Source organism: Merops nubicus, unplaced genomic scaffold (assembly GCF_000691845.1).
Source record: "Merops nubicus isolate BGI_N331 unplaced genomic scaffold, ASM69184v1 scaffold21798, whole genome shotgun sequence".
Lineage (NCBI taxonomy): Eukaryota > Metazoa > Chordata > Aves > Coraciiformes > Meropidae > Merops > Merops nubicus.
This window is the reverse complement of record NW_008625374.1, coordinates 1-27,227: the sequence shown is the minus strand read 5'-3', so window position 1 is coordinate 27,227 and position 27,227 is coordinate 1. Positions and strand designations below refer to the sequence as shown.

The 27,227-nt window shown below is 48.7% G+C and overlaps 1 protein-coding gene across 1 annotated transcript; it reads left to right on the top strand.

Moving 5' to 3' along the window:
- Positions 1-432: 432 nt before the first annotated feature.
- Positions 433-24,372, top strand: FANCI (Fanconi anemia, complementation group I; the record flags this gene model as incomplete). Its single annotated transcript, XM_008945662.1, has 35 exons — positions 433-623; positions 1,016-1,172; positions 1,253-1,310; positions 1,737-1,778; positions 2,235-2,358; positions 3,235-3,320; positions 3,484-3,616; positions 4,492-4,584; positions 5,082-5,218; positions 6,033-6,204; positions 6,808-6,895; positions 8,079-8,209; positions 8,865-8,935; positions 9,850-9,964; positions 10,351-10,473; positions 11,585-11,653; positions 13,000-13,101; positions 13,910-14,098; positions 14,193-14,314; positions 14,694-14,858; positions 15,395-15,574; positions 16,892-17,055; positions 17,475-17,551; positions 18,020-18,136; positions 18,859-18,910; positions 19,156-19,283; positions 19,416-19,484; positions 19,608-19,695; positions 19,999-20,183; positions 20,793-20,849; positions 20,934-20,993; positions 21,730-21,816; positions 22,817-22,912; positions 23,374-23,499; positions 24,307-24,372. Coding segments are annotated over 35 exons (3,920 nt in total), but the record flags the coding sequence as incomplete, so codon positions are not given.
- Between the last annotated feature and the right edge of the window lie 2,855 nt (positions 24,373-27,227).

Here is a 27,227-nt window from a genome sequence, read left to right as displayed (position 1 = left end):
GTCAGCAGCCCAGGGGTGTCGCCTGTGGTAAGAAACCGCCGGTCAGGGCTGCCACGGATATGGAAAAGAGACCTGGGGAAGTAGGAAAGTGGACTGATGCGTCTATAATTAACTTGTTGTAAGCGGACTTTGCTTTGGGGAGCCTTTAGGTACCTCGGAGTAGGCCAGCAGGACTGAGCAGACCAGCAGAACTGAGCTGGCCAGGTGAGATTTAACTGCCAAGCCGATTCCTCTCACCATTTTGACACTTGCTGATCTCCAGCAGCAGGTTTGGTGAGCCACAGGGTGTGATATGGGCCGAGCACTTCAGCTCCTGTATCCAAGAGACTCTCATTTCCTGCGCTCTGGGTTTTGATCTGTTTTGTCAGACAGATAAAACCGGGTTGCAGTCAGGTGACAGTTTAACCCTCTAATTTCCTGTTGCTTCGGAAGGTGTTGTTACTTGTGTAACTTTTTCCCTATTCTCTCTTTTCTTTATTCCCCTGTTTGAAGGCTCCCCCTGTTCCCAGCCAAGTGGGGTTCTCAGGAGGCTCCAGATTTACAAGCACTGCATCCCACTGGTGGAGTCGGGGGACCTGCCTTTGGGCAAGGTGTCTGAAATCACTGGACTGCTGATGCTCGAGGTAGAAGCTCACTCGGGCTGCTGTTCCTGGGCTCTGCTGGGTATTGTTTTGTGTGAGGAGTGAGGTGCTTCACTAGGCCACCAAGGGAAATTAATTCTGTCCTTTCCACAGGTCCACCCTGCACTAAGCTGGTGTTGGAATCTGCTGTGTGTGTAAATGTGATTATCTTTGTTTTTTTACAATTAGACTCAAAACTCCAAACCTATAATCACACCAGCTTGATTTACTGCTCTGTTCTGTGGAGGCCAGTACAACCTAGGAGCCTCGGGGCTGAATTCCCCTTTTGGGGGAATATTTTGCTGTAGGAAACGTTGTCCTTTGCTGGGTGTTGTGCTGGTGTGGAATTCTGTGCACTGCCTCAGGCTCTTGCATGTTGTTGTGTCTCCTGCCAGGCTCACCAGCTGCCAGGCCATGCCTTGGCTGAGCTCGCCACCCTGTTTGTGGGGGTTATCAAAGGTGGCAGCCTGTCCAATGGGAAATCCTTGGAGTTGTTTTCCACTGTCCTCACTGCCCTGGCCAGCTCAAAGGAGGGCCTGGCTTATGGGAAAGGTAACCCCTCTCAGTTCCTTCTCCCCAGCCTGTCCTTCCTTCCTCTGGGATCGGCTCCTGAGAGACTTTTGGTTTTCCAGGTGAACTGAGTGGGGAAGAGTTTAAGAAGCAGCTGATAAATACCCTCTGCTCCAGCAAGTACGTCCATCCCTGCCAGCTCTGTCACGTGGCAGAACTGTGCTTCCTGCTGGGCTTTGACAAGAGACATCACGATGGGCTGGATGTCACTGTCTGTGTCAGTGCCCACTGTGACAGACTCTTCTCTGGCTGGGCAGCCAAAGGAACACCCTGTCCCCACACCTTGTAATAGTGTGTCATGGACTGGTCTCAGGAAGGGCTTGGTTTTATCCCTTTCTTGATATTTATTATGGTTGGGGCTGGGGTGGCTCAGCACCATTGTGAGTTTGTGTGGTTAGAGTGGCACTAGGGATTTCTGGTGGAACTCTGGCTTCTGATCTGAATATCACAACACGACAGGGAAACAGTGACACTGAATCATTGTGTACAAGGAGGGAAGAAGACAATTCTTGCTCTCAGTTTCCCAGCACATTTTTCTTTTACCAGGTGGGATCCTCAGAGTGTAATACACCTTGCCAACATGTTCAGGTAACTTTTCCCCTCACCATCAACACTTTCTCGGGTCATGTCCATGTCCTATTTCACATGTAGCTTGGGACAAGGACAAGTAGGAGGTCTGACCATGCTGGGCACAGCCCCAGGGATGGTTGATGAACATCTGCATTGGATCCATGTGGATGCAAAGCACAGCTGGGCAGGCAAAGCCTGGGCATGGCCTCGTGGGTTTTGTTCCCTGTGCGAGTGAGCCTTGGCCAATTAACAACACATAATGTGGAGAAGGTCTAAGCACCAAAGGCTGAGGAGTATCCTGGGACTGTGGTTGGGCATTGAGGGATCTGTGGCAGCTGCTGCCAGTGAGAACTCTGGGAGCAGTAGCTGTCTGGTGTTACATTAGGACCCTTTGCCTAGTTATGGGTTGATTCTGCTGTGGGATTCTGAAGGAAAACAGTGAAAATGATCAGGCTGCATCTTTTGGCTGAACAGGGATATTCCACTGTCGAGAGAGGAGCTGCAGTTTGTGGTGGAAAAGGTCCTTAGGATGTTCTCCAAATTAGACCTGCAGGAAATCCCCCCTCTGGTCTATCAGCTGCTGCTGCTTTCTGCAAAGGTAAAAGCTCACAGGAGCTGTCCTCCCACTGCATGTGCTCTGGGGGGAAGAGGGGTGTACAGACTGAGCTCTGGGCTGCATTTGGGCAGGAAGTTTGAGTCTTCCCAAACTGCTGTGGGGGGCAGGACACCAGTATTTATTTATTTAGTTATTTATTTTTCCCCTTCACTCCTAGCCTGAGAAGCTGGGTGCTCAGAGGAAGGTACAGTCTGGATCTTCCTTGTGGGGAAAAATGAAGCCTTTGGGAAATGAGGGATGAGCACAGACTTCACAGACAGCAGACAGGACTGTTTTGGGGTTTTTTTTCAGTGTTTTTGCTCTCTGTGTTCTGCATAGCTCATACAGCATGACTGTCTTCTGGGTTGTAGTCTGACTTGTACTGGAAATGTCTCATGTCTTGTGCTCCTCCTGCAAGCAGAGGCTGCTAATGACAGCTGTGCCCTCCAGTAGGGTGGTCTGGTTCTTTTGCTTGCTTCATTTGTGACCAAGTCAGTGCCAAAATGATCCAGTCAAAGGCAAATTACATAAGTGTTATAGGAGGTCATTTGGGTCTGCTAGCCAAAATGTGTTGTCAGATTTAAGGTTAGGCATTTGAAAGCCTTCCCAGTTGATTATAACATAAGGATCCTTTCTGTTTAATAACAATGGTAAAAAAAACCCCAAAACTAACATCTGAGAGCTTCAGTTTCTTCCCACTCTTTGATAAGTGCAGTCTCAAGAAATACAGGAACTAACCCAGAATCATTTCATCAGGAAATGAGCCATTAGGAGGGGAAATGAAGGATACTGACATTTGTAACTGGTGTGGGAATAGAGTGGGGTTCTCTGGGATACTACAGGCCCTGCAGTGGCTCAATGCAATATCCTGCCTTGCAGGGCAGTAAGAAGACTGTTTTAGAAGGAATCATCAGTTTTTTCAATCAGTTGGATAAGAGACAAAAGGAAGAACACGAGGTTCCACAGTAAGGCCTTCCTCTGTCATCCCCTTCCTTTACTACCTGGTTATCTGTAGTCCTTAAATCTGAGTTGTCAAACCCTGTAGAAATACACCCTCCTTTGTACATGAGAAATGATTTATGGCCTTGGGTGGTTTGTTTTTGGTTTTTTTTCTGATAAAACTTACAGATCAGTGGACCTTGAGGTAGCCACAATGCCCCTAGACCAGCTCCGCCACGTGGAAGGCACCGTCATCCTCCACATTGTTTCTGCTATCAGCCTGGATCAGGACCTGGGCAAGGAACTCATCAGGCACGTAAAGGTATGACAAAGATGGAGCTGTGTTCTGCCAATGACTGGGCCTAACAGGAATGACACAGCCAGCAGGAAGATGAACCAATAGGTGGAATGTATTGAATACAAAAAGGACATTCCATGAATGGTCTCTGGGGGTACAAACAGGTCAATTAGTTCACACACAACTGACATTACCCCCAACAATCCCAAAAAAGACATCACCCGACTGACAATAGGTGGTACAAGCAAAGAACCAAGGCTGCCCATGGATGGAATGGGAAACAGCCAGATCAGGAAGTTGGACACACAAGATAAGGGAAGCCACATGGCCAGCTCTTGCCCTCCTAGCCCGTGTTTGCAAAGGTCTTGAGCAGACTGAGGCCCAGCTCCAGGGAGAGTCAGGAGGTCTGCCCTGAACCAGGCAGCTCTGGGGAGTGCACTCCACAGACAGACACTCCTGACTCCCTGCCAGTGGTCCCAGCTTTTATCCCCAAGCAGACCCCTGACCTTTGTCAGCTCCCTGCGGGACCCCTGGGGCTCATTTCCCTTCTGGCTCTCCCTGCAGGGCCGGCCGCACCCTGGGGGGAAGCTCTAAGGCAAACTCACCACCTCTGTATGAAGGGCTGTGGGAATCACCCATATGTCAACCTTAATTCAGGGGCTTGGGGTTCAAACCCCAGCATTTCAAGCAGGCACTATTCTTGAAGATGCTGAAACAGGGGTTTTAAAACTTCATTGGTTATCCATAGAAGAGACCTAATTTTTTTTGTGGTTGTGGTCACGTTCATTTTAACAAGTGCTCTGATACGTTTGAAGACACACGTGCCCGATAGCTTCCCTCAGCTTGGGGGACACTGCAGCTGATGATAAGATTTCTGACTGTAGCTTGCCATTTTCTAGACTGAGCAACAGAAGGACCCTGGCAGAGCCCTGTGTCCCTTCAGCGTGGCTCTTCTCCTGTCGGTTGCTGTAAAACACCAACTGCAAGAGCAGGTATGTGGATGATAAGCTTGCAGAGAACTTCCATGGGGATGTGCACTGCACTCCTTGTGAAGGAAAGGAGGCATGATTAGGTCATAGTCCCGTCAGAAGTAGGCTTAAAATGATGTCAGGGTGTTCGTGGTGAGGCAGTTAGATCACTGGTGTGCTGTAGTTTACTGAACACTAAAGGGCCCCAGAGCAATATCAGAATTTTCCAGACCTGTGATTCCTTTGGGTTGGAATAGTAGGATGAGAAGAAAAGCAATGTCTTTTTTTCCTAAAGTCTTGGCTCTGTGGTGGCCACCTGAAGAGCATCTGGCAGCTAGCTACCCTACTTGAGGCACTTAATGAGGCTGGTATATTTGTCCTGAGAAGGAACTGAGTTAAGATTTTTGGCAGGCTGTACTGAAACTTGTGCTCTGGCTGGTGCTCTTGCTGGAACATACCCAAGCCTATACAGGTCCCAATTCAAAGTTCACTTCCTCACACTCAGTGATTTTATGTTCCAGATATTTGATTTCTTGAAAACATCAATCACCAGAAGCTGCAAGGACCTGCAGTTCCTTCAGGCCTCCAAGTTTCTGCAGGATTTGTTCCCTCAACAATATGATGTAACTGCTGTAATTCTGGAAGTGGTGAAAAATAGGTGAGTACTTGCCACGTGCTGCAAAACACTCAATGGGCTTTGGGAGGGAGGGAGTTTCAGCCTTGCTAGAATCCTCTGGAGAGCTAAATACTGGTGACCCGGTGCCAGCAAGGAACAGTGTCAAAATCCAGATCTTTAATCCCAGTTTTATAGTGGTGAATTAAAAAAAAAAAGAAGGCAACAAAACATAACTGTATAAATCTGTCCCCTCTACCTCAAATCTCAGCATCTGGGGGTACAAAGGACTAAATGGATCTGGACCTTGTTTCTTACTGGTAAAGCAGCTGACAGTTTGAGTCGTGCTGCTGGCTGTAGTCTGTCCTGATCAAGGGATGAGCGATAGGTTCACTCTTTTTTTCCCCCACATGGTTAATCCTTTAAGCGCCCTGTGGAACAGCTCTGTGACCTGTCACCAGTTGTCCTTCAGTTTGGTGTGAAGCATTCCTCTTCTTTCTTCCTCTCTGACTTGAAGATCTCAGGACCAGCAGGATATTTGTAGCCGACTGTCACATTCAGATCAGACCTGAGCACGCATCGTTCCTCATTGTGAGGAAACCTTTGGACTGGAAAGGAAATCTGGTGGTTGCAGAACCTGGACTGTTTTGGGCTGAGCACCTGTCCCTCAGCCTAAAGACAGTCATGGGGCTGTGAGGGATGTCATCTTCCCTCTGGTGATCAAGCATTCTTACTGCTGCTTTGGACCCTGGAATGGCTCCAGATGATTTTACTTTACTTTCACTCTTTTACTGCTCTAAACTAAACTTTTTTGGTGACTAAGCTGTTTCCTTCCTGGTCTGTTTCATGTTCTCCTCAGTGTGTTTGGCTGGGACCACGTTACTCAGGGCCTGGTCGATCTTGGCTTCAGCCTCATGGAATCATATGAACCAAAAAAGTCCTTTGGAGGAAAAACTGCTGATGGCCTTTCAAAGATGCCAGCCCAGCAGACTTGCAGACTGGGAGCAAGTATCCTGCTGGAAACCTTTAAGGTAGTGTAGGCTTTGGAGAGGTTTTTTTTTTTGGGATGGGGGGAACTCTGTTCTTATTCTTTCTTGGTAAACGGTGTCAAAACCTTGTCTGCTGTATCCATCATGTATATTGTACAACCAGTACTAGATTTAGTCCACTTGGTTTCCTACTTGCCCCTGTCCAGCTGGAAGAGGCCATCCTCATAAGGACCTAATCCTAATCTGTTCCAGCTACCACAATACTTGTGTAATCCTTATTACGGTTTCCAAGAAACTGCTGACAAGGTGCAGAAATGCAGAGGTACAAAGAAAATCTGTCAGGGAGGGACTGAATCTCTCAGAGGGACTGAAACCAGCATCTTCACTGAAGTGGTAAATTTGCACCCACAGGTGATTTGGCCTGTTATGTTCCAAGTGTACTGTGATGTGCTGATTCTGACTGGCCCAGGATGAAATCTGAATAGGTCTGTGTGAATTTAGCTGAAAGGGGACTTGTGGCACCCAGTCCCAGCTTACCTGTCAGATCTGGATTTCCTTTGTCCTGCACAATACCTGTGCTGTGAAGTACAAGAATATCCTAAATTGATTTAGGTTTTGATTTTTTATCGTTCTTTCTCATTTCAGGTTCATGAGCCCATCAGAAGTGATATTCTTGAGCAGGTCCTGAACAGAGTCCTCACAAAAGCAGCATCTCCTGTCAGCCACTTCATAGGTAACAGGAAAGAGAGGGAAATGTGTCTTGCTCTGTGGACACTCAGCACATAGTTTCTCAGAACAAGTTGTAGAGTCATAGATTGCTTTGGATTGCTTTAGAGGTCACCTAGTCCAACCCCCCTGCACTAAGCAGGGAGATACATGATTCTATGATCTTCAACTAGAGCAGGTTGCTCAGAGCCCAGTCCAACCTCACCTGGAATGTTTCCAGGGATGGGGAATCAACCACTTCTCTGGGCAACCTGGGCTGGTGTTTCACGTCTCTGTAAAAAATTTCTTCCTTAAATCTAGTCTAAATCTCCCCTCTTTTAGATTAAAATCATCAACCCTTGTCCTGTCCCAACAGGGCCTACTAAAAAGTCTCTCCCCATCTTTCTGATAGGCCCCTTTTAAGTACTGAAGGGCTGCAATAAGCTCTCACTGGAGCCTTCTCTTCTCTTGGCTGAAGGACCCTGACTCTCTCAGCTTGGCCTCACAGCAGAGAGGGTCCAGCTCTCGGCTCACTTCTGTGGCCTCTTCTGGCCCTGCTGCAGCAGGTCCCCGGCTCTGCTGTGCTGAGGACTACAGAGCTGCCCCAGCACTGCAGGGGGGTCTCCCAGAGGGGAGCAGAGGGGCAGGATCCCCTCCCTGCCCTATGCCCACACTGCTGGGGATACAGCCCAGGATACAGCTGGCTTTCTGAAGTTCCCGCTGAAGTGCCCAGAAGCCAGGAAGATCAGTTGTTCCTTCCCTCTTACTGAGGTGTCAGCTGCATCACATTACCTTGTATTCATTGCAGGTGAAAAACATGTTTGCAGGCAGTTGCCATGGAGCAGCTGACGCACAGAAAGTTGGTATCCATCAGTCAGTAACTCCTTACATGTTCCTAGCCTTGCCTTGCCTTCCTTCTTGTCCTTGGGCAGGTGCTTGGAGTCGCTGGGGCTGCAAGAGGCCTATGCTGCAGCCTCTTACCTTATACCTCAGTGCCCTCTGGTGGGGTGAGGCCCTTCAGCCCAGTTGTGAGACTTTCACACTTTGTACCTGCAGCAGAGCTCAGGTTTTCAGTGCTCATCCTGTCACGACCTCTCTGCATAATGGAAGGGCTTTGATTAGTCTGTAACTGTTAGCTCTGTAGACATCTTCTGCTCAGACTTTTCTGGCCCCTTGGCAGCAGCTACTCCTTTCATCCTCTTATTTTTCAGACTTGCTGTCCAATATTGTTGTGTCTGCTCCTCTTGTGCTTCAGACTTCATCCTCCAAAGTCACAGAGACCTTTGACAATTTGTCCTTTCTGCCCATCGACACAGTGCAAGGGCTCCTGCGGGCAGTACAGGTAAAGCTTTGCATTTCCCCATGCATATCCTTGCCACTTCAGTTCCAGTGACAGCTCTAGGCCACAATTATACACATGATCTAATAACCCTCCTCCTAAACCAGACCTCCACGCTCTGCTTGTTTGGCATGGCACGGAACTGCTCTTCAAGCATGGGTTTGCCTGTGCCCTCTAGCCAAAAGCATATGGTGTGGCCTGGCGTGGTACCAAGACTGCTCTGTGCTGACCTTTCATCTGAAAGATGCCCAGATGCTGCACACTGGAGAAAACTTAAGCATACAGTATTTAGCTGTACAGCTCTAACTGTCATGTTAACTGTCATTTTTCTCCTTCCCAACTCCCTGTCAGTATTTCTCTTTGACTGGGCTGAGATAGTGCCCTGGCATTGAACTTCCACCTGCTTTGTTCAATCTGGGGATAACAGTCCTTTTCCCAAACTCTTGCACTGTGTCCTCACCAACCTGCTAAGGTGTTTCATGACTGCAGATCTCCAGGTTTAATTTTATATGGTTTAAAAATGTTCTGGGTCTCCTACTGTACTGATGACAGTATTGGAAATGCAGGGCCAGATGGGCCTGAGGAAGATGAGCTCATATGCCCCAAGGGCTTGGCATGCCTTGGTGCTTTTCTCTCCAAAGTATATCTTCCTTTCCAGCCTCTGCTCAAAGTCAGCATGTCAGTGAGGGACTCCCTGATACTTGTTCTCCAAAAAGCTATCTTCTCCAGGTAAGCTGAGAAGGGGATTCTTTGAAAAGATTTCTACAACTCATTTATGGTTTTTGGAGCAGAAGTATGTTCTGTGTGTTTTGGCTGCGTTGTCATACTTTGTTCTTCTTGTAACTAGATGGTGACATCTGCTGCCTCACTAGCCTAGGACTGTAATACAGTCACAGCTCTACTGAACTGAGACACAAATCCCAGCCCCCAGCCTGAACAGGCTTTGGAAATTGAGAAAACTCTTGGGAATTCCAAATAAGCAGGCAAAATTAAAACCAGTTCCAACACGTGTCTATGCAGCTGAGTACATGCAGGTGTTAGGGAGAGTCTGGAAGGAACCACTGCTTGGAATGCTGAGCTGCCACCTTCCCTCTGATCCCTTACAAGGTGCTAGAGACACGGTCTTGTTGTCTTGGTAATGCTTTGAGCACACCATCCTGCTGAGGCTGTGATCACAGGCTGGGTTTTATTGGGCAGTGCCTGCCTGGTTATGAACACAAAATTCTTAATTAGGTTTGTTATCCAAGGCAAGGGGCTTGGTCTTGGGAAGGACCCAGGGTTTTGGTGAGCAAAGCAAAACACCACCTTTTTGTGAGGAATTTTCCATCTCTGAGCTCTGTGAGACTCTCCAGGTTTCAGAGGACATTTAATGCTTGAGTCTTGGCCTGGGGCTCTCCCTCAGTGTGAGCACTGCAAGGACACAGAGGAGATGGAATGTTGGGAGAGTTCCCAAGGGGTTCCCAGCAAGCTGACAAGCTCTTACCTGCTTGGGACTATGCTATCCTCTTGGGGATACTATCACCTTTGGCCTAGTCACCCTGTATTTGTGGACATTTTTTCATTACTGAGTTGATCTTGTGTTACTTCTGAGCTTTTTGCTTCCATTTTTCCTTATGCTTCTCTTTTCTCTCCCTGACTCACAGGCAGCTCGATGCTCGTAAAGCTGCAGTTGCTGGCTTTTTGCTTCTGTTGAGAAATTTTAAGATTCTGGGCAGCTTGTCCTCTTCCCAGTGCAGCCAGGCCATTGGTGCCACTCAGGTAAGTGCTGTTCTGCAGTCAGTCCCTGCTGGGGACGTACGAGGCAGTCTCTTGTCTAACATGCACTGCTTGAAACAACTCAGAGTGGAGTATTTCTCCAGAATGGAAGTGTAACTTCAGTAGGGACTGCTCCTGGAAGGAAAACTTTGGGAAGTGCAATGTGCAAAGAGAAGCTGGCCTAGGGATGTTGCTTCTTGGAGTCATTCTCTCTTACAGCACCAGTATTCTGGGGAGCACTCACACTTCTCCACGATGATAAAGAGCCTGGCAGCACACCAAGGACTATTTCAGTGATTGTTTAGGAATCAGGCCCCTTATCACCTTGCTGCTGTGTTGTGATATTTGAGAATTGTAACCAGTATAACGTGACTAATATTCCCTCTCAGGTCCAGGCAGATGTTCATGCCTGCTATAATTCTGCAGCTAATGAGGCCTTCTGCCTTGAAATCCTGGGCAGCCTGAGGCGGTGCTTGCGCCAGCAAGCGGACGTTCGGCTCATGTTGTACGAGGTAAACAGGGTGTCTTCAGTCTCCTTTAAACAGTTGTCTGGTTCTGCTGTAGCCCCAGGTAAATCAGGATCATGTTATTGTGGAAGACAACCTATCTCAGTTATGTTCCTCATGGGACACATGTACCAAGGACTATATAAATATATATATTATTTTTTTAATCCTTTTGCTTCTTTTCAGTCTGCACCGTCATAAGCCCAAAGACTCATTGATGTATCTTCCTTACCTCACACATTGCTTAACAGCAAAAATGTGTCCAAGTCTCTCTTCCTGTGGTGTGGCCTAGGAAATGGGAAGAGTGTTTGATGCCCAGTGAGAGCAGGAGTGCTGTAACAGGCATTGGGTAGATGCAGAGTTGCTTGGAGTTAATGGTGAGCTCCGAAGAAACCCGTGACTGGAGAGTACGGGGACACTTCTGTAGAGACTGCATCAGGGTTTTGTCTTTTCTCCTCTTCCTTGTGCAAGTTTCTCTAAGGGCTTGTCTGTCCCTTAGCTTTCTTGTGACAAATGGCCTAATATGAAAAGCCATATTTAAGTGTGTGTCTTAGCTCCTGAGGTAACTGAGCTACCACCTTGAGAAAAAAAAAAAACATGTTTGAGTTAGAGAGATTTTGTTTCCTTCTTGACTTGCTTGGACTGACCCTTGATGAACAACAAGTTTTGGGCACATTTGCCACTCTTGCTGGAAGTCTGGTGCTTGCTCTATCTGAGCAAGTCTGAGTTTTCTCAGCCTGAAGGATTTTTTTGCCTCCTACAGTCACCCTGCTGGCTTGTTTTGCCTTTGAAGCAGGATTTCACAGTTTGAAGTTGGATCTAGTGCTAGTGTTAAATAGCAGTGAAAGTCACTCTGGGCTTGGTGCCACCGCTGCTAGGGAGATGGAGCCTGTGAGAGGGGCCCTGTGGGGAAATTCGTACCCTTTCTGATTCATACCTTCTTTCTGTGGTGCCTTTGCCTTGCCAGGTATGGAACTTTACACTGAGCACACTGTTACTTCCTCATGGTTCCTTGTGGTGCCAAAGGGTCGTTGCTGTCTTGTGACGCCAAATGATTATGCAGGTGGTTTGTTTTCTGTGCTGTGTAAGCCAGCTTGTCCTTCCTTCCTGTCTTCAGGGGTTTTATGATGTCCTTCGCAGGAACTCCCAGTTGGCCAGCTCCATCATGGAAACACTCTTGTCCCAGGTAAAGTCCTCTGTGGCATGGCTGAAGAGAGCAAGAATTCTGCACTGCAACCAGTGTAACGAGCGACTCGGGTTAAATAGTGGGAAAACAGTTCTCCCTTGCACTGCAAACATGTTTTAAAATGCTGTGGCCCTTCTCTAAGGAGGTGTTCACATCCCTGCTGTGCTGAGAGTGCAGACCAGGTAAACCTCTGGAGACTGGTTCGTATCCTGTCATGGGGTGGAAGGGAAAGGGCCTATTGGAGCCCCTTCCAAGCCTTCAGTTCTGAGACGGTGTGAGAAGTGTGAGCCCAGAGGAGTGCCTTGTGCACCCTCTGTTCCTCAGCAGTGCTCAGCAGTTCCCTCCCGTGCTCCCCCCAGGGTCTGTGCTGACACTGTAATTACGAGTGCTGTCCTCCCATTGGGAGAATACCCCAGTCCATGTAAGACCTGGGAGGATTAACTCATCCCCCAACAGTGTTGCTCATGGCAACAAGACAATCACTTTTCCTCAATCCATTGGACAGGCTGTGCTTTCTTTGAGACAAGTAATTTTCTTCCCTTTAATCATCCGTAGAGTTCATGCTGACTAATTCCAGCTTTCCCATGACAGCACAGGGGTCTGAGAAAGGAACATGAACAGAGCAAGGGCAGCTTTTGGGTAGCAGAGGGCACTTAATGGGAACTTGGTGTAAATGTATACAATGTTATACCATTGTTATATAACTTTTCCTATTCAGTTCTGATCCTGTATCAGTACTCAGAGCATATGTCTTTCCTGTGGGGTGCCAAGCAGCCAGGAATTGGTGCAAGTGTGGTCTCCTTGGTTTTGTCCCAGGTGTAGCCTCCATAACTGCCTGTGCCCCCAGGCCAGGAAGCTGGATGCTGTAGCAGGACCAAATGTTCACTGTGGGTGACAGGTGGCAGGAGCAGTTACTTGTCCTCACTGTCTAAAGGATGGGCAGCACTCAGTGTCAAGTGCAAGTAATAGAATCAGGGAATCGAGGTTGGAAAAGACCTCTGAGATCATTAAGTCCAACCATCAGCCCAACACTACCATGACCATTAAACCATGTCCTGAAATACCCATCCTGATGTACATTGAGGCAACAGAACAAGAAATGGTCAGATAAACTTGTTAAAGGGCAGCAACCTGTCCTGAGAGGCACATGAGCAACTTGGGAGAGGATTTTTAATTACTAAGAGACCCAGTGACATGGTCACATACATGTACAGTCCCATTATTACAGTGCCAGCTTTCACTCCACAGAATGGAGCACAAAAGATTACACTACTCTGTGTTCAAACAACCTCAGAGGCTCAGTTACCAAGTAACTGGTTATTTTTATTTCTTGCTTTCTGTGACAGATAAAGCAATATTACTTGCCCCAGCAAGACCTCCTGCCTCCACTAAAACTTGAGGGATGTATTATGGCTCAAGGAGATCAAATCTTTCTGCAGGAACCACTGGTAAGAGCTATCCTGGCTGGTTGCAGCTGCAAGCTCATCTGTTTCACAGTGTTCTAATTGTGCTGCTGCTGCATGAGCTGAATACCTTGTGTTTCTTCACCCACCTCTAGCCTGGAGTAATTTTTTTTAATGACAGTAGAGCTGGGCATCTCACCCCTGTCTCTGGCTAGCTATTAGAGCTCCACTAGTGCAGAGGTTTAGGGGACCTGTGTGAGAAATGCTCTAGTGTAGTAAAAAATCGTGTAGTTCTGTTATCCTTTGTTGAGCTCACTCTGTTGTTTCCCCCTCACTCCTTCAACTGGATTTCACATACAAAAGTCATGCAGTGTGTGTGTAGCAGGGGGAATAACCTGCCCTTTGGTTTTGCTCCTTTGAGATTGTTGGGGGTGAGACCTCAATGTTTCGTTGAATTTCGGAGGGAACAAATTCAAGTTAATCACTTTGTTTTCCCCTCAGGAAGCTCCCCTGCTGTGCTCAGTAGCACACCCAGGAGGGGAGCAGATGCGTCACTAGAGTGAGACCCCCTTTGGAAATTCCCTTTCCATCTCCTTCAGCAGTTGTGGTAGCTGGGTTGAGGGAGCAGTGGGAGTTAAGTCTTTCCATCCCACACAGGCAAGCTCAGGCAGACAACATTGAAGCTAGAACAGGGTAGCTGTGTGTAGGACTACATTCTGGGGATGAGGCATATTCCTGAGTCTCACGTGAACCTCCAAAGGCAGCTGTGGCTCTCTGCATCCAGCCATGGTAGTCTGGCCTGTGTCTTCTTCTGCTGGTGACCTGAAACTGGTGGTGTGGCTGCTTCCTTCAGGCCCATCTGCTCTGCTGCATCCAGCACTGTCTCGCCTGGTATAAGAGCACTGCGCGTCCGTGCCAAAGAGCTGAAGAAGAGGAGGAGGAGGAGGAGGAGGAGGAGGAGGGATTCGAGCAAAACTTTGAAGACATTCTAGAATCTGTCACACGACGAATGATCAAGAGCGAGTTGGAAGATTTTGAATTGGTAAATCACATTTTCAGTTTGACTCAGAGGAAGAAGACGCTGAGTTCTTGTCAGGTTTTGAAAAGCTTTTTCACTTGTTTCCTTTCCCTCTTAGGATAAATCAGCAGATTTTTCTCTGTCTTCTGGTGTTGGTGTAAAGAATAACATCTATGCCATTCAGGTGATGGGAGTCTGTGAGGTCCTGATGGAGTACAATTTCAACATAGGGCATTTCAGGTAAAACATCAAAGCTTACCCTCCAGCACTGGCTGTGCTGTTCTGTGCCTGGCTCTGCAGAGTACAGCCTCACTGCAAGCCCGGGGTAACGGTGCCAACACAGAATCAGAATGATGTTTTTGGAGTGTGAGTGCCTTGTGGCACAGAGCCTTGGGGATTGTCTTCCTGTTGAGTGTTGTGGGGGACAGGAGGTGATGTTTTGTAGAAGAGCAGGTCAAGGAATAATGGATGAGGTATAAATTGTTAGGGAGGTAAGGAGATGCCATGTCAGGGTTTTATCATTTAGAAAGTGTCACTGTCATTTGGCAAGCAAAGCTTGAAATGGGGAAACTATAAGACTGGGTTTTCTGCATCAATGCTTTCTGCTGCTTTGTTGCAGTAAGAACAAGTTTGAGGATGTCCTAGGCCTGTTTACCTGTTACAACAAACTCTCGGAAATCCTGAAGGAGAAGGCTGGAAAGAATAAATCTGCCTTGGGCAACAAAACTGCACGGAGCTTCCTGTCCATGGGTTTTGTATCTACTCTGCTCACAGCTCTGTTCAGGTGGGAAGCTGTCACATCTGGAGTAGCTTTGAGGCCTATTTAGAAGCTGCTTTGGTGGTGTCTGCATGCTGGCTGTCCTGTGCTCTGCATACACCATACAGGCGTTTTCATTGCTGTGCAGAGCCTGTGTGGCAAGAGAGATGCTCTGGGGAGCATCATTGCCCAGGCAGGAACCATAGCTGTGCGACTCCTGGTGTGGGCAAACCAGCTTTCCTGGGCCTTGCTTGTGACTTGTAAGACCTCGGAGAGTCTCTGCTGCTCCAGTCATTCCCCAGACAACAAACTCCAGTGTCTGAGCTCCACTCCCCTAAGGGACAAATCCAGACATCAATTCAAACCATGTCTGTTGGTGCATTTGGAGAGGCCGGTGGAACTCCACACTCGAAGCGTTCCCTACAAGCTGCCAAAACAAAGGGCCCTTTGCCACCCTGAATTCAGCTGCCTCTTTTATCTGTGAATGCACGTTTGGCTTTTCAATCTCTCAGGCCCTTTCTCAGTGCCTCCTGGAGCCTCTGACCGTGCTCTGAATTCCCCAGGGACGACGCCCAAAGCCACGAGGAGAGCCTGGGGGTGCTGCGCTCCAGCGCGGAGTTCCTGCGCTACGCCGTGGGCGTGGCTCTGCAGAAGGTGCAGCAGCTGGAGGAGACGGGGCAGACCCACGGCCCCGACGGGCAGAACCCTGACAAGATGTTTCAGAGCCTCTGCAAGATCACGCGGTGAGTCGCCGTGGCACGCGAAGGTAGCGGCCCTAGAAAGCTGCAAGGCATTTGGGGGGTTTTTGATTCTCAGGCAGGGTTTTGAAAGAAGAATGTGCTCTATAACTGTTCCAAACAGTTGTTATTACGGGGCTGAGATCGTTGCGTTTCTTTGCTCCTGAGAAATCAACTACATTTTCTGTGCCAGAGTGAGCGATACAGCTCTAATAATGGTACCTGGCCTGGAAGATCCAAACACCATCAAACTCTCATTTTCAGCCTCTTTCTGACTTTTGGTTCATCACTCATTGTCACAAAGGAGGAACGATGGTTACAGGCTGGATTCTGGAGTCCTCTGGGACACAACAAAGTTGAAATTCACTTCTAGCTACAGTACAGAGCAGATGTAAGAGGGACACAAGCTTTAGAAAACATTTGTTTAGGACTTTTGCAAGATGCTTGAAGACATTCATGCATCTAATCCTTTTGAAATCCAAGAATGTTAACCATGTAAATGTCTTCTGGGATCTAGGTCATATCTGCATGGGGTCTTTTCACATCCCAGTCTTCAGAGAGCACAAAATGCAAATTACCCTAGCCACGAATAATGCCTGTTTTGTGTCTCAGCCCAAATAATGGAGGCTATTTTTGTTGCAGTCATTAGGACTACATGTGAGCTACATGTTTTGCGTGATTGGACGTTGAAATAGAATAAGATCATCTGCTCAGGCAACAGAACTAATGAGAAGAAAGGAGAGAGAACAAAAAAGGGAAGAAGTGGGCTTAGAGGAGCAGGAAAAAGATGTTTGCCTACAAATAGAAAAGTCTCCTTTGGGCCAAACAATTTTGCTTTCTTCAAAGCTTTTCGCATTGCTTTGCCTGCCTTCACCTTTCTGGTTTTATTTGTATAGAGCCCTATAGTGATATCTGACATTTCACAGATCCAAACTGCCAAGAGAAAAGCTCTTTTTGTTGCTGACAGATTTGACACCAGTGGTCAGTGTTCGGGTAGTCTGAGACAGAGGGGAAAGCTGGGTGGAAGAAACGAGCATATAAAGATGGACTTGAAATGGGATTGGAAGGTCCCTTGGCACCTGGAAAGAATTAAATTATTTAGCTGTGCAGGAAGATTACAGTATCTGTTTTGCTGACATTGAAACAAAACCTCCTTAAAAATGGATCTCCTCTCCCTCCACTTCCTGTAGGAAAAAGACTTTCCAATTTAGTTATATTAAAAAAGAGCAGAATCTCTTTTAGAAATTAGCTCTGCTCTGGTGCTTGCACTGTGCAGCCAGCTTTTCTGGAGCGTGTGATGTTAACTCCTCTCCCATCCCACAGGGTTCTGCTGTGGAGGTACACTTCAATTCCCACTGCTGTTGAAGAGTCGGGGAAGAAGAAGGGCAAGAGCATTTCACTCCTGTGCCTGGAAGGTTTGCTGAGGATCTTCAACACTGTGCAGCAGCTGTACTCTGCCAGGATCCCCCAGTTCCTGCAGGCCCTGGGTAGGCACAGGGCACAGCTCTGCTCTGATTTCTAGCCTGCATGTTGCAGCCCGTGTGTGGGCAGTCAGGGACCCAAGGCCTTTTATCCACAGCTAGGGAGGGAGGGGTCTGCTCCTTATCTTTCAGTAGCAAGGTGGACTTAGTAGCACTGATGCTCACACCAGAGGCAAGTTTGAGAGATCTCTTTACCTGCTTCTGTAGAGCTCTCAGTCTGTCAGCAGAGGACAGCATATCAGGGCCAATATAGCATTCATCTATTTCAAGTTTGCCTTTAACACATTTTTTGTGCTCACCACGGTTTTGCAGTCTGTATTCCTCCTAGCTGTGAGCAGTTGCAGTCTTTCCCACTTTTGGAAATAAATCCTGTATTCTGCTCTTGGCATTTAGGTTTTTTTTCTGCACCTCTCTGTCTCTGCCAGATATTACTGATGGTGACGCAGGAGAGACGGATATTAATGTCACAGAGAAAGCTGCCTTCCAGATCCGACAGTTTCAGGTAAGTACCACTGCGTGCTGCAAGTGTTCCAAAGCACTTGTAATTCTGGCAGAAAATGCTTCTAGCTCTCTGTTGCTTGACCACAGGATTGAGTACGTGATAGCAACCATGACAGTGATTCACTAGCAGCTCAGAAAAGCTTCTGATCCCTGAGGAAAACTTCTTCAGGGTGCTGCGTGGAGCTGGATTGAAGTACACTTGTATTTACAGAGCTATAGGGCCCTTCAGTGCAGCATAAACTTATCTGAGTATTGTAAAAGTCACACTGAATCATATGCAGGCCTCTGTGTAAGCACTCATAACAAAAAGCAGCGTTTGCTCTTTAGAAGAGACCTCTTTTTATATTCTTTGTCATTCTTCTTATTGATGATTCCTTTATCTGCTACAGCTTCTGATTATTTGCTTCTTAAAATGGCCTTGCAACAAGCGTGCACACTTAAGAGGTCTGTCTTTCCTTCCTGTGAGCAGAGGTCCCTGGTGAACCAGTTCAGCAGTGCTGAAGATGACTTCAACTCCAAGGAGACGCAGTCACTCATCACAATTCTCTCCACTTTGTCCAGACTCCTGGATCCGGCCTCTCAGCAGGTACTTCACAACCTTCAGGGGTGGCAGCCATAGGTGTGGGAAGACTATCAGACTGGGTTGGCATCTGAGGGCTCTGACACGTGTGTGTGTTCTCCTGCAGACCACACCATCTCAAAGGGACAGTTTTGTTACATTACCAAGCACGCTCCTGTCACCCACCCGCAAGGACAGTTCAGAACAAGTTGTCTTCCCTCTCCACTCCTGCATGTTCCAGTCCTGCCCTTGGGCACCTGGAGTCTGAATGAGTTGTTTGCCTGAGCAGGGCCTCCTCACAGAGCCTAGCTGTGGTATGGCTTCTGCATGGGGATGGAGCCAAAAAGGCCAGCAGAGTTGTGACCAGTCCAAACGGGCTGAGTGCCTAATCCCTTCCATGCGAGGAGGGATTTTCTGAAGTGCCCCAATTTTACAAGCTAGGGGCTGCACTAAAAGTGTGCTAGAAGTCTGGAGTCATCATTTACCTTAAATTAAATGGAGTTGCTACTCTGTCCAAGGGAACATATAGCTGTTCTCCTGCCCTGGGTCTCAGCTTTTCACTTGTTAGTAGGTTAAGAGTCCCTTGTGGAAATTCACAGAGCATGGCTGGGTGCCCTTCTGCTAGAAGGGGACTCTGCTCATTTCCCTTTGCTGTGATACATTGTCTTGAATTTGTTTCTTTAAATTTGATTAGTTTTGTACTTTGAATTCTGTTTCAAAGTCACGATATCTTTTCTCCACTTGTACAGTTCCTTCAATTCCTGACTTGGACGGTCAAAGTTTGCAAAGAAAATGCTCTGGGTAAGTAAGTTTTGGGGAGCAAAGTGTGGTGGGCCACCTTCCCTCTGCAGGACTGGATGGGATGCCTGATGATGTAAACCCTGCTTTTGTAGCTGTGGTGTTTTGACAGGATTTTCACCTGCTCTGTGTCATCTCTGGGAACGCAGACTGTTCAGTCCGTACCGAGTCGGAGATGTCTGATGTTCCTAGATAGCTAGGGGAGCTCTGTGTCTGGTAATGCATCCTTCTCTCCCCCTTGCCCACAGAGGATGTGGCTTGCTGCAAGGGTTTGCTGTCCCTGCTCTTCAGTCTCCACGTTCAGTACAAGAGTCCTGTCGGTCTGCTGCGGGAACTGGCACAAGACATCCACGCTTGCCTGGGAGACATCGATCAGGTATGGCACAGAAGCAGCCCAACTCTGCATCACTTAGTCCCCCTGTCAGGGCAGAGCTGAGTGAACCTCTGGCAAAAACTCTGACAGCAGCTGAAGGTTTACTCACCAGAATTTATTCTCCTCTCTGACCAGGACATAGAATTGGAGAGTCGGTCCCATTTTGCCATCGTGAATGCCAAGACTGCAGCCCCTACTGTCTGTGTGAGTCAAAACAGGGGGTATGGAACAACCCGTGGTGGCCAGGGCTACTTTGCTACAAGTGGCTTGTAGATCCCTGTTGTGCCCAATTCCTCCAAGAACCTGTTATTGGTGTTTGTGTCTTAGCTGCTGGTTCTGGGTCAGGTGGATAAGGTCCTTGAAGAGGTGGATTGGCTTATCAAGAAACTCACCAGTCTGGGATCAGACACATCAGGTAATAAAAGTGATCCACTTCTTGCTGTTGCACCTTTGTCAAAAGCAGATGAAGACAGAGAGCAAAACGTTGCTTTGGGATTTTGGGGTAGCATTGTCTGAGGGCAGGTTAAACTCTTCCTTGAATGATTTAGCATGATCAATGTAAGGTAGAAGATGTTGTCACAAAATCCCTCCAGTGACTGGTTTCCCTGTTACCAGACTGGTGCTTTGTGCACCAGACACAGAGGTGTTTTGTGCCTCCTACCTACATAACTGAATTCATTGGACACACATCCACCAGCTAGTCATCTCTTTCTTCTAGAAGAATCTTCTCAGGCATCAAACCAAACCCAAGCTCTGGAGAAAGGTATAATCCTGCAGCTGGGAACTCTACTGACAGTTTATCATGAGCTGGTACAGACAGCACTCCCTGCAGGGAGCTGTGTGGACACGCTGCTGAGGAGCCTCAGCAAGACATATGCAATTCTCACCTCCCTCATCAAACATGTGAGTGCTGCTCTGCTGAAGGTGGGCTGGCTGGGATCTAAAACCTTCTTCCTCATCTGCTGCAGCAAGCTCACAGTGACCCCTGCCAGCAGCCACGCTCAGGACACCCTTGCCCAAGTTGAGTCCTTCATCACTGTTGGCTTCTGTGTCCTCAGTGTCAAGACCTTTCTGCAGCAGTGACAGTTGTACCAGTGGAGATAAAGGAAAGCTTCTCTCCACCTGAACCTGGCTTTGTGTGGCTTGGGGTGGCTCTTTCTCTCCTGTGTATCTTGTAGCTTCCTCTGTACCTAGCTGTGTGCCAGGGTGAAGGCACTAGTGATGTTCTCAGCACTCATCCTGCCCTTGCCACTCCTTCCCCTCTAAGGCTTGCAGCATTGGACCAGGGGGAGCTGGGCTGTGAGAACAGGCCAGTGGAGCTAGTTTGAGACAAGGTGGAGAATTCCCTTAGCTCTCTCATAGCTCTGGAATGCAGACATGGCATTCAGGATGTAGTAAGCCACTGGGGAGGGTGGATCTTGTAAATCCTGCCCTCCTCACTGTGCAGTTGGAGGGCTGTGCTGGGCCCTGCCTGGAAACAGTGTAGCAGAAACTCTTGTGTTTGCCTTGCAGTACGTCCAAGCTTGCCGCAGCACCTCCTGCACGGTCCCAGGGAGGCTGGAAAAGCTGGTGAGTGGGGGTGAATGGCTGGAGGAGGTGGCTCCTTGCCTCGAGCTGGGAGTAACACCAACCTCCCTCTCTGCTGCTCTGCAGGTGAAGCTCTCGGGTTCCCATTTGACCCCCCAGTGTTACTCCTTCATTACTTATGTACAGGTAAGGCATAAATTAACCGTGACAAAATCCCAGTCAGTCTCTCTGATGCTGAGTGGTGCATCAGTTGCAGTACACAGACCTTTGGGGATTATTCATCTTCTTGACATGACTTGAGTTTCATGTATTTCAAGCTTTACTCTGTCAAATAATAGTGTAAGATATTTCAGCACCATTGGGAGCAAGCATGTTGATTTCTGCTTGAGTAAGGAGGGAAGAGTGTTTGGGGACCTGGTTTTTTAGCTCTTATTTTCCCCTCTCTGTTCATGTCTTTGTTTTTTTTTTTATGAGATGGATGCTGCTGTTGACCACAATGGCAAATAAAAGTCAATGACACTGCAGTCATCAGAGTGTAAAATAACGTGGGTGCCAAAGACTGCAGTGCCAGAGATGGGACTCAGCTGCTGGGAGAGGAATTGGGTGCTGGAGGGAGGAACTGTGCAACAGATGTGGCCTAGTGGGGAAGGGGTGGTGGTGTACAGAGCTACCACTCCTCAGGACTTCTCACACATGTACTTCCGAATGTATAAGTTGTGAAATTAGTGTTTCCTTTCCTCCTTTTCCTCCCTCTGTTTTTTGAGATCACTCTCAATTCTATCCTTCATGTATCACTGCTTTTCTGGCATCTAGCTGGTAATGCTGGTAGCTGCTCAGAGCCAAAACTGCTCAGGCCTGACTTGGCTGGCCTTTCTTCCCTGCTCGCCCTTCTAATGCCACATCTTTTGGCATCCTCCTTCAGAACATCCACAGTGAGAGCTTAAGCTTTGCAGAAGAGAAGAAAAAGAAGAAGAAAGAGGATGAAGCTGCTGCAGTCTCCACAGTCATGGTAAGATTGACTTGCTCTCTGTTAGCATGTGGGCTGTATTTGAACTGGGGATCATACTTCAAGGCTTTTGTTACCTGGTGGCTTCTTCTAGATCACCAGTGACAAATTGTCATTTGGACCTTTAAGTAAAAATCTAATTTATTCTACCTCAACTTCAGAAAGAGGTCTAAAAAAACCCAAACAAATAAAAATAATAATAAAAAAAAAGCAAACCCACAACAAAAAAAAAAAAGCCATCTTCACTAAATGCAGTGGAAAATCTCACAGACATGACATGAAGGTCACGTCTGGATGATCTGTCTTGTCTGCTATTTTATCATTTGAGGTAAGCTATGAATTTATAGAAAAGGAATAATTTCTTGGAACCAATAGTGCACTTTGTTCAAGTGTTTCTCACATTCATCAGTACTTTTAACGTAGGTAGTGGATTCCACTGAAGTAAGGCAGTGGAGAAGGGCTGATTTGGTCTGGGAGCAAGTGAGCAGGCTCCTGGTCTTTCTTTTGTCCTTTCTTCTTGCTCCCAGCCAGCATTCCCTCTGTCTGGCCAGTTGTCCCATTCCTCTGGTGCTGAGGGTTTAAGAGCCACAAGCATGCTCTTCCCAGTGCATGCAAAGGGGCTGAAATGCTGCAGGCCTCTTACCACTGTCACCTGGGGAACAAAGATCAGTGGTGGGGAAACAAACCCCTGTGAAGCAGTGACAGGCTCACTGCCTGGCAGGTGCATGCTTCTGATGCCTCTGCAGAGCTGGAGCAGAGGAGGTTGTGCTCTGGTGCCTAGCAGAGTACTAAACACACAGGAGACCCTCGCTGCAGAACCAGCCTGGGAGTCGATTCAAAACCAGTAACAAACCAGCAAGGCTTGCTGGGGCAGCACTGGTGTGGAGCAAGGTGCCTGAAGACTTTTCTGAACTGGGAGTGTCGTGGTCTTCATGTCACAGTACAGTGTCAGTGTTCACTTCCAAATCTTAACCCATCCATCACCCTCCTTTCTGCATTTCAGGCCAAGGTGCTGCGGGACACCAAGCCCATCCCAAACCTCATTTTTGCAATAGAGCAATATGAGAAGTTCCTTATCCATCTCTCCAAGAAATCAAAGGTAATGTAAAGCACAGACACGGTGACAGCAGTGGCATGGTGGAGTGCTGGTCCACCTTTTAAAGTCTCTATTTGTAAAATCAGGAAGGTGTAAGGACCTTGCCCTAGTTTCAGGCTCTGCCCAAGCTCTACAGACTCACTGTCACAGCAGTACCAGCAGGTGCCAAGGGCAGCAGTGCCTCTGACCTGACAACCTGGAGTTTCCCCCACCTAACATGACCTCTCCTCACCCCTATCCCCCAGTTTTTCATAAGCAGGAAAGAAAGGTACCACAATGAGGTGCTATAAGTGGGCTACTGGACAGCACAGGGGCAGGTGCTTTTTCACCCACCTACCTTTGGCTTCAGCCCCACATTATTACTGTGATGGACTCGGTCCCGGTGAAGCGCAAAGGACTAGGCAGGGTGGAAAACTAAACTAATGGCATAATGTCCTCTCCTCCTTTCACCTTCCCTGCTGCAGGTGAACTTGATGCAATACATGAAGCTCAGCACCTCCCGGGACTTCCGCATCAACGCCTCCGTGCTCGACAGCGCCTTGCAGGAGCACAACACAGAGGGTGCTGAGAACGAGCCAGACAACGACCAGGTCAGAACTCAGCTAGCTGCTTTTTTGCCCACAGGCCTCCTGCTCTTTTCAGGCCAACTGTATTTGTGAGCTGTGTGAGCCTATGTGAAATCAGGACAGTTTGTCTTCCCTGGATTCACTCTCACTTTAATACTGAGCTGATAAGAAGAAGTGAACAGTTAGTCTGGCTAATGTCCCCTCTGCCTTGAGTGACCTTTATTGCCATGCACCACTCACCTACATCTCTGGTCTCGGGGAAGTGAGGCTATTCTTAAGGTCTTGTTTGCCTCAGCAAGCAGAGAGTCTATCAGCATTACCTCTGAGGACCTCCTGGCTGGCCAGGATCAGACCTTTGCAGCATGATGCAATGTGCTTTTGCATCCAGGTTATCGTTTGTAGATAAACATCTGGCCGGGCAAACTCTGCAGGGTGTCCTCCTCAGACCCAGCTCCTCTAATAAATAGTGCTGAGGAAGGCAGCACAACCTGGGCTGGGTAAAAAAATAAACCATTTACTTTGCTGATTGTCCAGGTTTTTATTGGTGCTTCTGTCCATATTTTCCTGAGTGTTTCAACAAGCCAAACCCCAGCATACACAGTCCTTGTCCTGTGCCATTAATAACCTGTGGTCTAAGTTGCAGCATGAACTGGGGGTCTGTAGGAAAAGTCTCAAGGGGTGACCCACATCCAGGTCATTTTGTTAGGGAGGAAAAAAGAGCTAAATGCTGTTCTCCACATCTAGTTTCTTTGCTTTAGGTAAACATTCCTTAGACTAATCACAGGAAAGCAATCATGCTCTGTGCTGTTACTCTCTCCCTCCCCTCTCCAGAGCAACACAGCAGAGCAGACTGATGAGAACCAGGAACCCAAAAAGAAGAGACAGCGAAAAAAATAAAGCAGGAGTAGCTGCTCCTGCCCCTTCCACAGCACCAGCTCTGTGGCAGACTCGCCTCAGTCTCAAGAGAACCACCTGTACAGAGACAAGGGTCTGTTGTTTCTCTTGCCAAATACTTCAGACTTCTTCCTTTGTGCCTGCGCAAGAGCAGCTCTGGCCCCCGCCTCAGGTTTTACAGCTGGCTGCTGCCCTCAGCAGCACCTCTGCTATTCCAGCGTCCTGCTATCAAAATCTTCCCTGGGAACATCCCTTCTTACAGCTACAAGGGAACAGAGGGGCCAGGATCAGTCCCTGCCAAAGCGATCTCCTTCTGAAAGGACAGCCAGGCCCTGGCACACAGGCTGGACACTTGTCATTCTGGCACCCCAGCGTCATCACTTCTTCTCCAGCGAACCTTTGGTTATTTCAATTAGCTGATAGATATCCAGTGCTTCTCCTGGAAGACAAGGGGACAGTCAGTTCCCTGCACTCTGCAGTACGCAGCCTGTGTAACACAGCCACGATGTGCCTTAATTCAGAGCATGTAGCACAAAAAGCCCTGATTTTATCCAAACTTCTGCTCTGCGCGGTGGTGTGAATGCAGGAACCAGCACCCGTGGGAGGCTGGTACCAGGAGCTGAGGCTGGCTGCTGAGTGCAGCAGAGAGTTTCCTCTGCCAGGGTTGCTGTTCTGGTTTTGCTGACCCTTATCTCAGGCCCTTGTTTAATGGGCTTTGTTCAGAAGTTGCCTTTTTGCCTACACAATGCAAATTCTGTTTCTCAAAGCACTTTTTGCCTGCAAGACTCCTAAATAAAGATTACCTAAGGCTGGTGTGTCTGATGTGTCCAAAAAAATCTGATTCTTATCTGGCACATTCTTATCCAGGAAAGTGCTGCTGCTGCACATGGAGGAGGAGCCATTTAAAGCAGCTCCCAGCCAAGAGTTAAATGTTTGCTTGCAGCAGGTAGAAGGTTCTGCTGAGTGCAGGCAGGGATGACTCTACACCTTGGGCCTGCAATGCCAAGGCAGGTCTCTGACCAGAGCTGTGCCAGCCTTATGGGAAAGGGGGAAGGAGAGAGCACCAAGGGCTGGGTAAGTTTGGCACAATAAACAAAGTTGTTGAGATGCCTGGTTTCAGAGAAGGAACAACTCAAACTTGCCCTGTGTTAAAAGTGCACAGGAGGGCTCCTCTGAGGGGCACAAAGCAAACACATGGAGGGAGTAATAACAGTAACAGGAATAGTTGGAAGCTGCAGCACAAACTAGTCGAGGACTGAGAAAGGAAAGGGCAGAGTGATGGTTGCCCTGCAGGTGGGTCAGGTGATGGGTCAGGAAGGAAAGGACTAAGGGGTTAGGCCAGGCAGGGAGGCTGGTGCAGAGCAGCCCACAGGGGGTTCGGGCTGTGCAGCCACCACTCACCCTGGGGGATGCCATACTTCTTCTCCATCCCAGTCGGATTTGATGGTGTCACACAGCTCATGGTCACCTCTTTCCTTAAGCACTGGTCAACATCCACTGCACTGAAGAAAGCCACTGACTGCGGCAGATCCTGGAGACCCAGTTTGTAGGCAAACATGCACCTGGAAGAACAGACAGGGTGGGACCATGCCACCCATCCCCCTCAGCCTTGTCACACCTGGTTCTGATCAGCCAGAGCTTCACAAAAAAACAGGGCAGCCCTCCCTCACAGGTTAGTCTGCACCCACATCTCTCCCCAAGCTGGAAGACAAGGTGCTTTCCAAAGTGCTGGGCAGCAGGAGGGTCGAGCACGGCTCAAGTGGCTGTGGGAGGGACAGAGCACCAGGAGGTTGAGCCTCCTCCAAAGAGAAGGACCCAGTCCTCCACTACTGGCTAACCAACTTAACCTCCAGCGCTGCCAGCTTCCCCCCAGCAGCAGAAACCCACCCTGCACCAGCTTGCTGTGGGCACAGCCAACACCTCTGCTGGCCACCCCAGACCCTTGGCCTCGCCCTGTCCCACCGGAGGCGCTGGTGCTCTCCCCAGGGGACACCACGGCCGTCCCCCCTCACCTGGTGAGGAGGTTGGTGATCTGCAGGGCCAAGGCGGCCCGGTAGCGGTCCTGCTGCTGGACGAGGTAGCGCACCTCATCGTGGATGCTGATGCAGAACCGCCCGCTGATGTCGAACTCCTCAAAGAGCCACTTCATGGCCACCAGCATGAGGTGCAGGTAGTCGACGGCGGAGCTCTGCACCACCCAGTTCACTCTGCTAGTCACAAACTGGTGAAAAGAAACACAGATGGATGCAAAGAGAGCAGCGGGGTCCAGGGCCTGGTCCCCTAATACAGGAAAGCTCTTGGGAAAAGCCTGCTAAATTTGGGGGTGCTGGGTTTCCTTGATGGCACGCAGACAGTTTCCTGCATAGCTCCAAGAGCCTACTGGGGGTCTAGCATCTGAGAAGGGCTGAACATGGCGGTGCCACTAGACCAAGGACAGCTGAGACCTCAGCAGCACAGACCCACATCCTCACCTCCCCTTTGGCCACAGCAGGCTCCAGGGCCCTGCTGATGTGACAGCCCAGCACCGGGGTCCGTGGAGAAGGGGACAAGGCGATGCTCTCCAGCTTGTTGAACATCTCCGATTCGGTGCCTCCAGCCCACACTCGTTGCTCCACCACGTTCCACTTCTTCTTCCTCCGGGACCTGGCGAGGCAGAGGGGAGGTTCCTGAAGCATGGGAAAAGGCTGCAGGCCCTGTTTGAGAACCTCAAATGCTCCCTCCTGGTTTGGGGTAGCAGGATGAGGCCCTCAGCCTCCTGCTGCTCATTGGTCCCTGCGAGAGGCTTGGGGAGAGAGACTGCCCACAGATCACACTCACTCAGCCCTATGGAAGGAGGAAGGGAAGACTGGGACTATCCA